Here is an 18,175-nt window from a genome sequence, read left to right as displayed (position 1 = left end):
AAATGTAAGATTTTGAGTGATATCAAGTATTATTTCAGGTATTAATCAGACACTTGGACTTTGGTATCTTTCTGATACAAAGTTGCTTGTTTCCACATTGTAACCTGAAGGTTAGCTATACTGATGTTGGTTTGGAGTTGATACAAATACACAACTCATTGTTCACTTAGCTTTTCTTTGCTGCTAGTTCTACTTATATCTTCAGTGATAAGTATGTTTCTAATTGTTATGAACCATTTACAGTAGCACTCAATTCTAATGGAATTAGAATGGACAGTGTACAGCAAAAAAGCAGAAGGAATAAGGTGAATGCCTTTGAAATATCTTAATATTGCCATGATTTTTGTTCCTGTGTCTTTCAGAAATTATTTGCTTGTAGGAGAGGAATAATTGGCGAGAGCCAAAAGCAGAGGCCCCGTGTGCACGGATATGTCTTTGAGCTAATGAACATGAGCTTTGGCTTCCAGCGTGAGCAAACAGCAGAAATATGCCTAAACTTGGGTCCTTTCTTGCACTGACCACAACCTTTCCCTTTACTTCCCATTCTTGATAGCGGAAATCGTTTGACTGATTCCCCTGATGGCGTTCCAGAGGGGTATGAAATCAAAGAATATTACAAACTAACAAGCTTTTAGGCAAAGAGTACTAGTCTGCAATGTTGTGGAAAGTAAATTCAGCTCATGTGAAGCTGCAACTATTTTAACTGAATGACTGGGAAACTGACTGGCAGTGGCCGTTTCTGGGCTTTGAGGTGAATATGCTTCTGGGGCTTACTGAGGCCTGTGCTGTTGCTTGTAACCAGGCACATGGTTGCTGGCCTCTGGTTCTGAAATTTAGCAGTGTTCCTAAGAAGGCCAGGATTCAAATGTAAGCATGTAAGTCACTTGAAGGAATTTCTTAAGCATCAGAGCAGAGTTTAAAACATCTCTGGTTAAATACCTGCTGAGCAGGAGCACAAGAAGGAGGTGAAGTTGGGCAAAAAGCTAGCAGAGAAGTGTGTGTCCTTAGCAAAGGATGGTTAATCCAAGGAGCTTGAGTTTGTCTGTCAGATTTTCTTGGCTCCTGAAATCCAGTGGAATATATGAAATCAAAGAGCAGCATTTCAGGAACCTCATTTTTATGGAACTTACATTAGAGCAATGGAAATACTTTAACCAGCATTGGCACACCCTCTCATACAACCGTGTCTTGGTTGCATTGATCTGTATTCTGTTTAGTATGTGAGATTCTAGGGAGGGACTAGATCCTCATAAGCGATTATATGTCCAAACTTTTGGGTCTTAAGGGCATGCCAGTGAGGCTGAGTGTTGTTACCCCCCATTTTTGCCTTCAGGTCTCAATAGCGTCCTCATGTATCTGTTGTCCACTTTGTATGCCAGGAGTATGATTCTGTCTTTGGCCTCAAACTCACTTTTTCAGAGCAGAAGGGAGTGCTGTTGTAGGGGGTAGGGAGTATAAGGCAAGGGCAAGGTCCCCTTCTATCAAATTTCAGATATTCAGGCTTTTGTGGCATCAGTGAAAATTTTTGCTTGTGCTGTATGATCTAACTTGGGATGACTGTGCTTGTCTTACTTGTGCACTGGGGATAGAAGGCACATGTGAAAACTGTAGCTTCCTCAGCATCTGAAACCCTGTTACAAGGCCTTATCCAATAGTCTAGAAATGTTTATTGCAAAATTATTGATAAAAACTTAAAAATCTTTGGTCCATCTTGGTGTTCAGGTATTTATGAGAAGTGAAAACATGCCCTTCATTTTTACTGTGGTGGAAAAACGTATCCTTTCCAGTTGCTGTTGCACAGAAACTGTTTGCAGTAGGTGGAGTGGCTGAGATCTAGAAAGTCAGTATGTGGCTCATCAGTAATGTAAGCATTCATTTGTTGGGTTATCTAATAGCTTTATGGTTTTTGTGTGCACACACCATCTTTAAAGCAGTGAAGGTGCCTCCAATCAAAAGTAAGTAACTACGGCAGGAAGAAGATTGGAAAACAAGCAGTTGAGAAAGGCTTCCTTCATTTAACACCAGAACTTGAGTGGGGAGATGCCCATGTCTGCCCATGCTAGTTGCAGAGTGCCCATATGTAAAACATATTCCCTGTCAGTGGTGGCAGCTGCCAGAAACTACACTGGACCAAATTTGATCTATGACCAATCATGGGAGATAAGTGAGGCAATTTTCCCAAAATCATAGGGTCAAATCTGAAGATCACCTAGATATGGACCCAGAACAGAATACTTGTTTTATATAAAAATTATATTGGAGAGGACAGACATATTGTCTAATGATAATGAATTCAAGGAACTGTACATTATCATAAGTGGTTAGAAGCAAAAGTCAGAATTTAATATGCTGAAACGAGGAGGACAAAGTGATGACTAATCTTACAATTATAAGGCATGGCATATGAAACTGGTAGTCAGATCACATAGATTTTTAATAAGCACATCAAGTTGCAACTTACAGTATGTAAGTGAAGAGTAGTGTCCCTGCCCATGGCAGGGGCTTGAAACTAGATAATCTTTAAGGTCTCTCTCAATCTAAATCATCTATGATTCTGTAACAGAAAAGTGGTATATGAGTTGGAATACAAGTGGTTTTAGATCTCGGGCCACCCTCCCCTTACTGCATTTGTTTTTCTGTGTTTACTTCCTCTATAGTTTATGTCTATATCTTCCTTTACCCTCTCTGTCCAACCTGGGTGCAAACCATCCCTTTTATCAACTAGACACCTCTGCTACTCTCAGGTGGTAAAACCTTTTGATCATAGAATAAAACCGTCCCTGAGTTACAGGAGCATTGCCTGTGAGGAAAAGAAGGGTGGAGAAGGAGCTGTGACCCTCTGATACCCGGGGAGATTTCCTGTGACTGGAGAGCAAAATGACACCTCTACATGGGGTCTTTCCCCAACCCACAACTTCCCTGAGCATCCTAGTTCAACAGGGATACAGTCATGTTCACATTTGCTCACCAAAAGGTGTCATGAGCTCTTCAAAGTCCTGGGAGCATGGTCTGCAAAGGAGGCTGAGTTGGACTCTTTCAGATATTTGGGTGGGGGAGGGGGGGAAGGAAGGCAGGGGGAGGGAAGGAAGAAGGTGGAGGGAAACAATATGACAGCCCTTTGTGTGTTTAGGGCTACTATGCCCTGAAGAAAGGGAGATCTGAGTAAAAGAAAAATTGGAGACCAGCTAATAACAGTGCTTTTTGGACATTACAACAAAAAACTGCTAGGATAATACAAGACATGAAAGTAGTAAATGGTTAATGGGATAATTTGCAACATGAGTTCTCCAAAAAGAGATTGTACTGGAATAACCTGCTTACTGACCTTTTCTTAGATTATATCTGACATCTTTCTATTTCCTGTCAGGGCTTTGAGCACACATTTTCTGTAGTGCCACTTGGGAAATGTTTAGTTAAGCTGGAGAAGATGGATATTCTTTCAAGATTGTAGTTGGGCAGGCAGCTGGGTAAAGGAACATTGTCAGTTTGGCATTTTAAAAATGGAAGTAATGGAAAGGAAGGGTGCTACCAAGAAAGTCCTACAAGGAGGACTCTTTTGGCCACTTGAAAAATATTTTTTCATTTTATGATCTTGACACAAAACACTGATATAAGCCAAGGAAACTTCTTGATAGTGGAATATTAAGAGGCATTTTCCAAAGAGAGGGAGATAAATCCTGTGTGGAAAGAGTTTTACAGATTGGAGGGAAAGAATAGAATTGGATCCAAGGTAATAATGCATCTAGCAGGTAGTTACATATTCTATATCTTTGGCTTCAAACAAGAGTAGGAAAGGACCCATGTGACCTACTTGAGTAAGCACATCTCAGCCACCTATATTGGTAACAGAATATTTCATGGCTTAATCACATAACAAGCAATACTGGGATTGTTATATAGAGTTAGAACTTTGTCCTGTATGGTGAACTATATACAACTGTGACCCTCTGTAGGCAAGAGGGACTCTTTCCAGCTGCCTTCTCTTCTGAACTGTCCTGCATGAATGATCAAGAAATGAAGAAGTTTCTTGTACATAGACCTGACTTACTATGTTTCCTTCTTTTCTTAACAGAGGAAAGGCTGCTAGGTCACACAACTGCTGTTAGTAAACAGAGGTTACGCACTAAGACTGCTGAATCCTGGCAAGAATAAATAATTTGATGAAGGATTTGCCAGTCTTTCTTAAAAGACAAGTTTATTTGAGCCCTTAGCAGGTTTTAGGATAGCGCATTCCTACCCATAGTGGAGAGGGGGGGTTGGAACTAGATGATCCTTAAGATTCCTTCCAATCCACACCTTTTTATAGTTCTGTGATTCATGTCTGACCAAAAACAGGAGTGTGACCAAAAGGTGTCTTCTGAGTGGCTTTTTTTCACCAGAACTCTTTGCTTTTAGGGCTTTGACTAACCAACCATCATGTGTTAGACTGCAGGATTTTTGTGAGCTAGTGCTCTTCCTTTTTCCCTAAAAAGATTTGAAACTGGTTTGAATTGAATAAAATGACCCTTGAGCCACAGTTGCACTTTGTCTGGTCTCTGAGCAAGCTTCAAAGTTTTCAAGGTTTATTCATCGAAATTTTGCATTTCTTCCAGTCTGAAGTCGTAGTTCCTGTCTAGCTCATGTCATCCTTGTCTGTATTGCATCTTGAGCTGCTTTTGGCAAGAGTCAAGCTAATACTGAATGCAACTGAGCAGTCTCCTCCAAAGTAATTTAATTTGTGTCCTGCCCAGCTTAAGATCCTGTCTTGTGAGTCCAGGAGTTCAAGAGTTAACTGTCTTAGCTGAAAATCTTTTTTTCTCCGAAGTTTATCAAGGTTGTGATGTCCCTGCTTTTTTCAATCTGCAGTAGATTTTGGACTGCTTTGGTAAAATAGGGCAAAACTTGATGCACATGTCTTCAGCCAGCCATATGGTCATGGAATTGTTGGCTTCACAGGTGAGGCATCCTTTTGGCATGCAAATTGGGTCAATTTGCATTTGTGAATGACTAGGAACTAAGTGACAGTTCAGAATACCTCAAGTGCTTGTCACCTTTGGACTAACATGCATCTCATTCTTCTAACTGAAATTACTTTTAAAGTCTGTCTTGAAGCAGAAGGCTTCCAGTGAACTGCCCTGAACACATTTCTTAGGTTCCTTATCTTAGATCTGCTTTTCTTTTTGCCACTGACTTGCTTTCACCATTTGTCTCCTGCAGCATTTGTCATGGCCATTTTGTTTTAGCATGGACTCTCTCCTGGAGTGACAGGACTCTTTCAGTTTGAGGTCCTTTCCTTGCCATGCTTTTCAGGGTTAATCTGAATTTGTGAGATTTAACAGCACATTGCAAAGTCTGTTTTGTTTCTTTTCTTCTGTTGTCTCTCTTTTTTTCTTTAAATTCCTGTTAAAAAAAACCAAACCTGTAGCCATCCATTTCTTCCTTTGCTTGCTGCTTATTGTGGAAGGATTTATGTGAGATATTTGAATTTTTGGGAGTAGGATTCTAAATGCGTACTATTTTATGATTTCTTTATTAGTAAACATAATGAATTAAAAGAGAAAACTCTATTTTATGGGATACAGTGACTCTTCCAGCATAAACTTTGCTTAAGTCCTTAAGCTACTCATGTCATCGTGGTAACAGTATTCCTTTTCTTTGTCTCTACGCTCAGCATTTCTTTTATTTAGAGCAAGCCTGTTAGAATTGCTTTAGATTATAACAATTTGAATAATAGGAGATTATTTTAAGTGTTTTAATAGAGGTCTCAATGTGTACATAATGAAAACAACCGAAAACCAGCTTGAATAATGGTATGATAATCTATTGAGCATAACTGTAAGAGTGAATAATTGCTGGTCTAAACTTTTTTGCAGGCATAAGTAAATTCTTTAGTTAGATTCCATTCAAATTGATCATGTATACATTTAATAAAAGCTACGTGTTTTAACTCTTGTGCTTTAAATGCAATGAGTCTCAAATGGATAATGAAAACTTAATGAGTAATACAGTGTGTTACAGAATATCCAGGGATGTCTTCCCTTTCTTGAATGTGGCTTTGAGAAAAAGGCAAAGATAATGAACTCCATTTTTTTCTCCTGGAATGTTACAGACTTATATCTCATGTCTTGGTGAATTCTAGAAACTGGGGACTGCAAGCAAACGTTCACTGAGGAGGAGACAGACATGGGTAGGATAAAGTGTTTAATGTTCTATCAAAGGTAACTTTACATAAAAGAACAGTGCTACCTGATGCTTTTCTCTATTCTCTTAGTGAAAGGCAAGTTTGAATACAAAGTGTTACCGATAAAATTTCCAAAAGTTAATATTGTTCACACGTCTAATAATATGCAGTCTTGTAGTAAAAGGAATTACAAGAGATACCTTGCAAACACTCTTCTGTGAACAAACCCCAGGTGCGATGTCTTGGATTTCAGCTGTATCTATCAGACTGGAACATAGGTTTGCAAAAGAAGTATGAACAATATTCATGATAAGTTAATACTTTATAAAAGGTACATATATGGTCAGGATTCATGGGAACAATCTGTTTGCCTCTTCCCTGTTAGCAAGAAACCACCTGCTGGAACTGTGTACTGCCAGGAATGACTGTACAATAAGTTAAAAAATTCAGATTTCCCAGCAAAAGCCAGTTGAGGAATACTGTAGTTGGGCAGACTTGACACTTCATTACCTGACTGAGTTTTGCTTTCTGGTGTTACCTTTTCCACAGTGTTGCACAGTGACTTTTTGTCCCTTTGGGAGCCACTGTTCCACAAAGCACCTTCCTTGTCAAGTTCTCTGAAAATCTCGAGACTTTCACTTCCAGTTGGATTTAAGCTCTAGATATTCTTTCTGTTCTGTGTGCAGCGAGGAGATGATGTGGAAAGGCTTTCCCCTTCCCCCTGCACCAGAGCTGCTGTGAGAACTTGCTCCATTTAAGGCTGACTGAGCTGATGTTCGCTTTGGGGGAAGGGTTGAGAGTTGCTGGTTTTTTAGATGCTGTGCTTTTCCACGGTGTTAAACATGATCAGGAAGTTTTCACTGGCAGGTATTAGTGCAATAGTGCTTGATTTGTTTTGCTGGAGGCAGCAGCACTTTTTAGCAAATCATTCATGCTGCTGGAAGTGGTCTCTAGCCCTACAAAGATCTATGGGGTTTCAGATGTTTACCTTACCTTGCTGCTTAAGGAGCTGAAATTGAGTCCCCAGGCTGACCTTGTGGTACAGCCTTGTGCCTCGGGGGAGCAACAAAGACCTAGCTTTGGGGAGTTAAGGACGCACTGCTCTTCTCTTTGATTTACAATTCTTGTCAGAGAAGCATTCACTGTAAGGTTTCACAGAATATCCTGTAGAGGGATTTTTTTCCTGGATATTTGTTTCTGGGGCACGTCTCACCAAATACACTAGTATTTCTTTCCTTTGCTTGCTGAGTTGTATCTATTGCACTTGCATTATTAGCATAGAGCCCATGATCTAACACAAGCTTTTACAGTTCAAAATGTGAAATAATAAAGTTTTATCTTTTCTAAGATCGAGATATTTAGTGAAACTTCAAAGTTGTCTTCTGCTACAAAGGCTTGATATTGTTTTCAATTGTCATGAACCTGTGGTGAACTATTCAAACAGCTTATGCGTGGCTGCTTGGCAGTGTTGCTTAGTAACATCATCCTGTTGCTGAGGCACTCAGCTCTCAGTCAAAGTGCTTAGTGAGCAGGAAAGTTAGGAACAGTGATTTGTATCACCAGATAGCAGTATCTGTTCCCATTCATGCACAGGACTTCTTTTCCATTTTTGTAAAATTGGCAGGGTTGAGGGCCATGGAAGAGGCAGAACTTAAGAGATAGGAGTGGAAAAAAACAAGCAAACAAAAATAAAAAAGAAAGCAACACCCAATGTGATCATTCTGTTAATAGTTTTTAAAAAAATAATCTATCACTTCCTTTCTTGCTGAAGGCAAGTTGTTGTTGCTGTGTGGTAGTGGTTGGTTTGGGGGAGTCTTTGTTTTTCGTTCTTTCTTCAGTGACAGTTCCCTAGATGAGAAATGAAATGGGAATTATCTCCCTGAACTTGTCTGTCACATTTAATCTGCTGTTTCTTCCTGGCTATCTTTGCCTCTTATCTCTTTGCTCGCAGTCACACTTCTCTTCTTCCACTAACAATTTAGTTTTGATAAAATGTTTTAAGCAGGTGAATGCTTTTCAACAGAATGAGGACAGTAGCAGAAAGAAGAAAATGCTTGATAGGAAGCACAAATTTATGGTATGGGTTTTCTCTGTTTTCCCTAGATTTTTAGAATTATAATACCTGATACAGTACTCTGCAGTAAAGTCATATTGCATGGCTAAAATCATGGACAATGTAAGAAAATATTTTTAGCTTTATTTCCTTTTAAATATGTTTAGGATTGTAATTATTTCAGTATTTGGTTAAAATTAAGTTTAAATGGGATTAAAATTATCCAGACACTTCTTTTAAGATAAGTAAGCTTTATCAAATGATTTTTAAAGTTTATTTTGCACCTTTTTTTACACTTAAAGCATAATCCTTTTTTTTTAATTCTTCCTTTCTTTATTTTTAGCACTGATGTGAAAAGTGCTAGCCCTAGGTCAGACATTGGTTTTGCGGTGTCCCTTAAGCAGCCAAAGCCAATCTGTTTTGAGGAGACTTTCCTAAGATACTTAATCTGGTTAATGGACAAATTATGTCTGGGAAATTCTGGAGTGTGAGCTGAACGTGGCAGTATCCTGACGGTGACACTTCTAATAGGTTTGACAGTGCAGTGATATTTTGCAAGTAACATTCCAGACCATACATCGTATTACACTTTAATCTTTTAAGTAGAAAAGCTGAGGAAAAAAGCAGTTGAAGATACTGACAGGTGTGACAAGTATTCCTTCAGTTTTGGGGGCTTTAATGGTGTAGCACATACTTATTTTGTGGTGATCTTCTATGGTGTGGACCAAGGATGCTTAAGTAGCATATCCATGGGTTTTTTTCAGACATCCAGTCGAACATAAGTTGAAAGACATCGTGTGTAATTAGGCAATTCAGAGATGGCATTATTTCCTTCTTTATTTGTACAAATAATCCCAAGTCACAGAGAGGATGGTGTAGTGAAAATGGAAAAAGAGTGTAAAGAGAGAAATTAATTTTAATTCTGAACTTTCATTAGTTAATCTTTAATTTCAATACCTAGGGAAAGAAAAAATTGATACATTTTGTGTTTCTGCGTATGTAAAAATCTAAACAGGTGAGAATTCTGTGTTTAAGAAAAATCTAAACCCACTTGAAAAGAATTCACTACAGACTGTATTCTGCTTCTAGTGAATGCAGATCTTCGGTATGCTAGGGGCACAAGCTGATGTACCCAAGGTGTGCATTAGCTTGTACTGCCATATGGCCTGTCATGTCTTACTGGTTAATTTAACCATCTGTCATGTCTTAACAATTTGTATTCACTTTCAGTACTTGGGTTAGAAGTGTTTTCTTCTCTTTGGTACAGTAATTTTCATCACACAGTGTTGTTATATTCCCATTGCCTACGTTTTATTAGTTTTATTTATAGTAATATTTGTTGTAGGTCATACTTTCTTTTTCCAATGCTCTGAGTAGAAGATACATGTATTCAGACAGGTATTTTGGAGATGTTTCTGCATAAATTTCTGGCATTAAGAAAAGTATCAAAAGTCAAGCTGTGAATGCTTAACTCTTCTTCTCCACCTGTTCACTTCTAATTTTGCACTTATGTTTGCATCAACACCTTTACTATGTAAATTAAAGAGGTTAGTGTCTGTAGAACAGGTTTCACTACATATTAGTTCAGAGTAAAAATCCTACTATTAATATCCTCTCTCTCACATGTTGCTTTTTCAGAATTACAGTGAAGCTATCCCCTGATCTACTGTATTTCTTTATTTATTAAGGACAAGCATTTCAGGACAAGCATCTAAGATAAAACTTATGTCAAAAAGGGTTTTCAGCCCCGATGCACTATTTAAATCAAAAAGTTCTTTCAGTCCTCCAAAACCCATGCAATATGCCAAAGTCACAAAACTGCTGTGATTCCCTTTTAGCTTCTGTGCTTGCAGCACCTTATCTCAATTATGGGCTTATTGCAGTTTTACCATGGTCTGGAGTTGGTTTTGTTGCTTGGTTTTTTGTTTTTTAAACTTATGATCTAAGCAAAGTTGTCATTATATTTAAAAATAAAAAGTGAGGCAGCCAGTTGTGGATCGTCAATCCTCTTTGTTAGGAAGTTGTATCTTCTGAGTGCAAAGTGTTGTAGTGTGTTCAGAGTCTGATTTGGATACTTAGAGCCTCAAATAGCCAGAGATCTACTGTGTGTTGAAAGGTCCTTTGTTGCAACAAAGGTAAGTTAAATCGTGTAAACACATTACTGATAAGTGGTCACAGAATGGTTGTTGAGCTTCATTTTCAGCTCATGTATCATTAATGGTATTACTCTACCATAGACATAAAGGAAATGTTTAACAGGACTCTTGATCAATGTAGTTTGTGATGGAGGATCTTTAAATTAGGGCTGAATGGTTTATCTGGTCGAATCTGAATATCTTTCTTAATGTTGAGATGATCACTTGCGTATTTCATGCTTCCAATGAGCTCTTTAATCCTGGAGAGGAGGGCAGTACTGTATGCTCCTGCTATTAGAGATATTTAGAGAGTGTCATATAGGGCTTCTTCTTAGGGCTGCTACAGGGCAGGTGGACTTCTTGTAAAGGCTTTCACAAAGAGCAAAAATAAAAGCTATTAAGGCATTATTAAAGCATATGTAAATGCCTGTGAATCCATTCATTTGAGTAGTTTTAATGTCTTTAGTTCCTTGAAATGACAAATGCTGCCAATAGAGTGGTCTACTTCATTGATCTAAACTGTCAGATTATCTGTGTCATTCAAATGTGTCTGTTGTATTTATTTCCTTGACAGCCTGCACAAGCTCTGAAGAGCAATTAGGGATTATTTTATGTATTTCACTTATGTCACACCTGTCTGATTACAGTATTTATGTTCCTTTGGAAAGTGACACTTCATCAAAAATGAATATTTTCCTAGGAAATAACTTTCACTATACTGCTGAGGAACTTATCTGAATTATGTGGAAACCTCTAGCTAGCAGGTTGGTGGGTTTTAAGTGTAAAACATGGGAGATGTGACTTACTGATCCAATTAGGTAGGACTGCACTCTTCATGGGTTCTTTCTGTTGCTGCTCTTGAATGTAAAAAGGGAGCAAATACCACTGCATGTAGGAAAGTGTATTTTTGTCTGGCCAGTTCTCAGGTTATCATTGTTGCCCTAATCCAATTCACCTGGCTGGGGGCTCACGTAATATCCCTGCTGAAACCTGACCACAGACTACTCTTACAAGCTCCACAGAGATGCAGAAGGGGCATTTCACCTTTCAGGTTTCAGTCTTGGAGACTTCAGAACACAGAGAAGACTTCTGTATGCTTTTGTTCTTACAGTTAGTAAGTTTCTGCTAAAAAAAAAAAATATTTTTTTTTAATTGTGATGGCTTTGGCAGCTGTTTTATAGCCTTATAATCTTCTCTATACCTTCTGCTGTGATGCATCTCCAGCATTGCAATTAAATAATTTCCCAGTGTTTTGTCAAACACAATTGGACTATTGGAGGAATTAATAATCAGATGGTTTCTTGAACCCCTATGTAACAGTTTAGATCTTCTCAATGGGTTTGGATTTGTTTGCTTGTTTTTTTCATTAATCTAGAAGGGAGAAAAAAAACCCCACTTCTCCACAACCATGATCATAAAAGTTCTGGGTCTACTCTGATGCTAGATACATAATCTGTAATTAACAACTTGCAGGATTGAAAATTTGTTAATGAGTTGACTTTTAACTTGAAAGTAGACTTGTCTGTGAATGAGCTTGATGTCTTATAGTTCTCCAAGGGAAAAATAGTATTGCTGTTAAGGCAGGTTGGCCAATGAGTGGGGAAGAATCCATTTTCAGAATATGCAGGAGAAATGTGTGTGGCATCACTGCTTTGATTTCAAGCAACCCAGAGAGGTGCAGTGTATGGGATGGCAGCTGGTTGAGAACAGGGTTTGGATGAGTGCAATTTGGGGTGAGTCATGCATTCGTAGTGCCTCTAGGTTTAGGGAAACCACTTCTCGACCTCCCTCAGTATGAGAGGGCTTGTGGGCCTTGTAGATCGATGTTTTATTGCTTCCTAGTAATATATTGATTGCTGCATTTCCATTCTGACCTTGTTGCTTTTCCAACCTCTGTGATCTTTAGACTGCATCAATGAAAGTTTTTTTGAAGCCAGTGATACAGATCAGCTTGCAGCTCCAAATAGGAAAGGATGTAGCTGTTTGCTGCTAACACAAGATACAGGCAGGAGGCATGTTATACCTCTCTCCTTCTCAGTACATCAGTTCTTTGAATTCATGATCTTTATTTTGATCAATTCTCTTAACTGTTTTTCTAGTGTCTTCCAAAGCAGCAGAATAGGGTGGAGGGCTGTGTGTGTGGTTGAGGCATGATGCAGTTGTCTGAAATCCATAAGTTATCTGTGTGACCTTTCCTGGATACAATATAGCACCGGCAACAAAGACAACTGTTGGTATAACAGCTATTGGTTAGTTGATTTTAATATTTAAAGAAAATGCACAATAAAACCCTGTTGCTTCTCAGTTGAGACTTGAATAAGTTAATATATGTAAAAACTTTAAGAGCAATGGAAAAGAATTTTTAACCAAAACCAACTTGCTATTCCAGTTTTTTAAATACCAACTTAATAGAAACATTAAAAATTATAATGGTGATACTCCTTTTTATAAGTCTTCTTTTTTTTTTTTTATTTTTAACTAGATGTAAGAACTTCAAAGGCTGTTAGTATTTTGTGTTTTAATATTGATATCTGATAATTTGGAAGTAGTGTATTAAAATTGCTCATGGGGAAAATATCAGTTTTCCTTGAAACTGAACACATTTAGGAGACATGCTTTAAAAAGTATACTCACATTCTGTTGGCCTAAATTTCTGAAATTTTAAAGTGGGTTTGTATTTAAAATGAAAATATTTTAGTTACCTGTTGAAATCTTAATTTTCTTGAAATGTTAGAGAAATAGTGGCAGTTATTCCCTGAGAGAGTTTTAACTCTTGAAACTTTTTTGGGGGATGTTCAGCCATAACCTTGTTATTCAGATGACTTCAAGTTATTTTTAGGTTGCCACTTAACTGGTTTAGGGCAAGTGATGTTTTCTTTAATGTTTGTCACATCTTCCTTGTCTTATTTGCTTGAACTGTAATGTGTTTTGATGAAGAAGTTTCTCTGGTTATACATATGTTTGCTGCTTAGTACAGTAGTGTTACAGTCTTAATCACACATGCAGTTTGCAAATAAACCTCTTTTTAATATTGGCATAATAAACTAATACTAAGCTTCAATTTAGTGTTAGACTAGTATTAGCACTTGCAGATTCAGAACTATTGGTAGAGTATGAAGGAGGTTGAATAAAGCCCACCTCTCGAGAAGATTACCACCACTGTTTGAAAACATGTTAATATCTGGGTTATACTGACACTAAATTCAATGGGAAAAATCTTTCAGATCACAGGAAACAGGATTAAGAAAAAAAAAGTCTATTGTTCCAAAAAGTATTTTTAATTTTTAAGTGGACAGAAGAATTGTAAAACTCTTAGATGGGTGTGTAATTCTTCACTCTGTAGGAAGTCTGGTTTGTTGATCCCAGTGTTGTTCAGTGTCTGAAATACTGCCCTTAATTTGCTGTATTTGTTCCTCTGGATACAGATTGAGCCAAATATGCACTGAAATTTGGACATGACCGTAACAGGCTGTTTTTTAGGCCACTCTGAAGGATACTAGACTTTGATGAGAGCTGTTCAAGTATTCTGAGAATCAGTCTCAAGGGTGCAGGGTTAAAGAACATTTTGAAAATGTAGACCATGAAGAATTTAATTCTGTAATAGCAATATCAGCTTTCTGGATAATTGCTGTAGTTATAGATAAAATATGTCTTAGGGATTCTTGGCAGACTTTCTAGTAAGGGGAACAACAGAATTACTTTCAGAAGTGTGCTAAGGGCAAGTCAGTCTGAAAAATGCTTGAAGGGAAAAATATGCAAATAGGGCACTCCACTGAAAACATGCATAAATATTGAAAAATTCAGAAGAATACACATATATGGCACAAGCTGATTAGAAAGAAGGAAATGGAATAAATTATTCTTTTCCTCCAGACAATTTGTATTAAAGTTTAAGTAATGTTGTGTCTGTATATCTTTCTCATTTCTATCCTATATTGCTCTCACACCTTACATTATATCCGTGTTTTGCATTGTAAAAGTATTCAGTGTCTGTTTATGCAACAAAACCACTGCCAACACAATGACTGTGGTGGAAATTTTCAACAGGCAAGGCTACAGCAATGGTCTGAGCAGTGCAAGCTAAACCAGTAGAACATTACCCACATCCTGGATTTCAGCTTCAGAGGACTATCAGCAAGGGGTATAATAGGTGTAACTTTGATTGCTTTTCTAAACGTTTAAGTATCTACACCACTTTGTGGTGTAGACCTAATGTTTGTGAAGTGTTTCTTGTATACTTACTTGATACTTACCTTCAAAATGTGTAATGTTTGTATGGCATCCCCATGACTCTCCTTGGGAATCTCGGTAACAGACCACAGAGCTGAAGTACCTGAGTGGTAAAAGGATTGAAGTGACAAAACTAATCACAGCTGGAAATATACAAGTCTCTTTCTTAAATACTATAATGTAAAATATTTAAGAGTAGAATAAGAAAAAAAACCTGTATCCTTAAAGTTTTTCCAGGAGGCATGTTTAATTTATTCATCCTCAGAGGATATTTCAGTTGTAGAAAGTCTTGGGAATTTAATTTTTTTTAAATGTTGAGGGCAAAATGTTGATAAGGCACAACCATTCTATTCCACTTTAGTGAAGCAACCAAAAGATCAGCCTTGGTGTAAAACTACATCCATTCATCAACTTCAGCTAATTTCATTTGTAGATCTTCAGATCTGGGCATTACATGTGAAACTAGTTCTGACTGCTGCTCTTTTTTTTCACCCCAACCCTCCTACCTCCCCCAGTCCTGGTTCTTCTGTGGACCCGTTTAGTTGAGGGCATACCTGGGTTTGTGTAACTTTTGGGTTTTAATGTCTAGGGGTAGGGGTTCCCTTTTTTTGAGAGGCGATGGTAGTTTTTTTGGTCTCTGTTTAAGAAGAGATGGTATCATAGATGCAGGCAGCTGGATAAAGCAACTAAAGTGATTAAGTGAAGCTGTTGCTACCCTTGCATGCTGTTTCTATTTGAATGTTGAAAACACTTAGTCTTGCTTGGGCCTATTTTTGTGTTTAAGTGCTACTTTCAAGTAAACTTTTAATATTGTCACTTATTTTTTCTCTCTTAAATGTCTTTTATGAATCTATTTGCAGCTGGGTCTCGGGCATCTTACAGCAGCCAGCACAGCCACCTTGGCTCCGAGTTAAGGGCACTGCAGTCTCCGGAACACCATATAGACCCTATTTACGAAGACAGAGTTTATCAGAAACCCCCTATGAGGAGTCTCAGCCAGAGTCAGGGGGACCCTCTGCAACCAGCACACACCGGCACATATCGCACTAGTACAGGTAAGTGGATGTATCTTGTATGAGTGTCCTTTTATGAAATACGTAAGTTTTTCTTCAGTACTAACTCTTCTTCTTTTTCTGATGTGGTAAGCCGAATGTGTTATGTGCATGCCATTCAAATAAAATACCTTTTGCAGATGGCAGCGATGAATAGAACCCCAAATACACACACAAAATGGAGAAATACTGAATGTGTTATATGTACAGTACGTTAACCTGATTTGAGGAGGGGGCTTACTCCTAAGGAGAGAGAAAATATTGCTATGAATCTAGTATTGTCTTTGAGAAGGATCTGTTGTCTCTGAAGAAATTGCAAAGGTTTCTTTGCTTACAGAAGTATTTTGTGTGTTACAAAAGGATGGCAAAGTTTCTTTCCACATGAAGCTAAAGGGTTGGTCACTTGCTTTCAAAGTAAATCATTAGCAAATATTCTTCCTTTCTCCTACAGAGATATAGTTAGGTATAGGTACACAGACATAAAATTGAAGTATAATATAGGGAAAAGCTGTTAGCCTCACTGGTTATTCATAAATAATAATTGTCTCTGAAGTACATTGGTGCACAAGTCCTACTTGCAGAATATCCTCTCAACCAAATGAAATACAGCTGTATGTTGGAACCCATAAATAGATCACAAATCAACAGGGATATTTATGGTATTTAATGCACAAAATAATTAGAGTACATAAATGATACAGTCAAAATAGCCTAAAGCAGATGTAGAAAGAATTTGCCTTAGGAATTGTAATTATTTCTGGTGTTTTGTCTTTGTTTTGTTGATTAAAGAGGGAAGATTATGTCCATTTTCAGGTCACTCCTATTTTCATCAAGAAAAGGTTAAGTGCAGGTTTTGGAGCAAGATATTTTGCTTTCTTGTAATGCTTTTTTTTTTGTTTTTAACCCATATCTTCAAGGTCAATACTGGCAGTTCTTGTGTGTCCAAAAATTCCTATTGCTTTATGCAAGTTTTAGGTCTTAAGAATACAAGAGAAAATCCTTAAAAGGGAGTTTTTCCACAGAATTTTCTAGTTAAATACCTGTACAGCTTTATACTTTTTGAAGAACACCATTACACCATTTCCTTCCTGTTAAAGAAAGTACCACAGCCTGTGTTTTATGTACAGTTATATACCTATATGAAAAAGATTACTGTTCTTTGCATGAAGGGGACAAGACCTCTGCCTAAATCATCATTGAGCAGTGGAAGCAAAGGTGGTGATTGAAGCTGCTGTTTATATTGAACTTTAAGCCTTGTGTTCCACATGCAGCTCATATTGCAGATATGTCTCTTTCCCAGACATGCCCTGAAGAGGGTTTCTTGTTTTGCTGGCAAAATATCCCTTGGTTCTCTGTGCTGCAGTTGCAGCCTGTCTTGTGAATGTAATCTTCACAACACCTCCTTAAGGAAGGAAACCCTGTCAACATAGATAACAATTATAGTGAATTAAACTGGGATGCAGGATGTTACTTAGTAATACCTGAAGGTGGGGTTTCAGAAGGAAGAGGAAAAACTGAAAAAAACCACACTGATTTGGGTAGCAGAAACATACCCTGTGAAGGTGAATTTTGTTTTGCTGTTTGGGATATGGATTTGAACATTGCTTCAGGCTCATTCTGAAGAATGACCCCATCAGTCCAGCTTCATGTTGGATTGATCCTGCCTCACTTTCCCTACTACACCCTTATCAACAGGGTCAGGGGAAATAAAAGAAGATGGATGTGTGCCAGGCCACTCATTCCGTTGCTCTGTCAATAGCTGTCAGCTGCAGATGCTGTCAGCCTTTCACACAACCAGGCTGAAGAACTGTCAGTGCTCAGAGGGAATTTTGAGCTGGATTGGATCAGCTCTCAGACTCCTGTGCCTACCACAAGTGCCAGTAGGGACATATCCCTTCTGCTAGAGACAATACAATGTTTTTTGAAATAGCAGAAAGGAGGGGAAGGAGTTCAACTGAAGTTTGGCACATAAAACTTTTTTTTCCCCTTCATTTTGTTGTCTTAAGTGTTTTTGTGGGGGTTTTTTGTTTGTTTTTTATTATAGGACTGAATAGCTATTTGTCTTGCCTATTTGGTCAAGATATGAGGGATACAGATTGCTGTGTCTCCATGAAGATAAGTGCCAAAGCTTCATGGCCTGTGTCTTCTGTGTGCACGAGTCATGGCGGGTGGGGAGCTTTCAGACTTCACTGTGGTCACAACCTTTGTTTATCAGGACAGTAGCTTTAATCATAAAGATGATGCATGCTTTTTTACATCTGATGGAAATGAAAAAGGGAAAGCAACCCTAGTTGTCCAAAGTCTGGATTCTTTTCTCTGCAGCTAAGGCTACCTATTAGAAATAAAAATTATGTTGGTTATATCTATTATTTGCTTTCGTTGATTTACCTCTGTTGATTTTCTGTGGGTTTTTTTGTTTGTTTGGGTTTTTGTTTTTTGGTTGTTTGGTTTACTTTTTGGGTTTTGTTTTTAGTTTTGTTGTTGGTTTTGGGCTTTTTTTGTTTGTTGGTTGGTTTTGTGTTTTTTGGTTTTTTTTAAGATCATT

The 18,175-nt window shown here is 37.9% G+C and overlaps 1 protein-coding gene across 10 annotated transcripts in view; it reads left to right on the top strand.

Annotated features, from left to right (window-relative positions):
- CTNND2 (catenin delta 2) overlaps window positions 1-18,175 on the top strand; it is a 629,651-nt gene that overhangs the window by 366,584 nt on the left and 244,892 nt on the right. For all 10 annotated transcript variants that reach the window (XM_050328005.1, XM_050328001.1, XM_050328022.1 and 7 more), the window contains one exon: window positions 15,439-15,633. In XM_050328005.1, coding sequence (XP_050183962.1) covers window positions 15,439-15,633 — 195 coding nt within the window. The remainder of the gene's footprint in view (window positions 1-15,438; window positions 15,634-18,175) is intronic.

The sequence above is a fragment of the Myiozetetes cayanensis genome, unplaced genomic scaffold (genome assembly GCF_022539395.1).
Source record: "Myiozetetes cayanensis isolate MyiCay16 unplaced genomic scaffold, myiCay2020 scf1, whole genome shotgun sequence".
In the NCBI taxonomy this organism is placed as follows: Eukaryota; Metazoa; Chordata; class Aves; order Passeriformes; family Tyrannidae; genus Myiozetetes; species Myiozetetes cayanensis.
The sequence above is the reverse complement of the archived record's forward strand: the minus strand, read 5'-3'. Positions and strand labels throughout refer to the sequence as shown.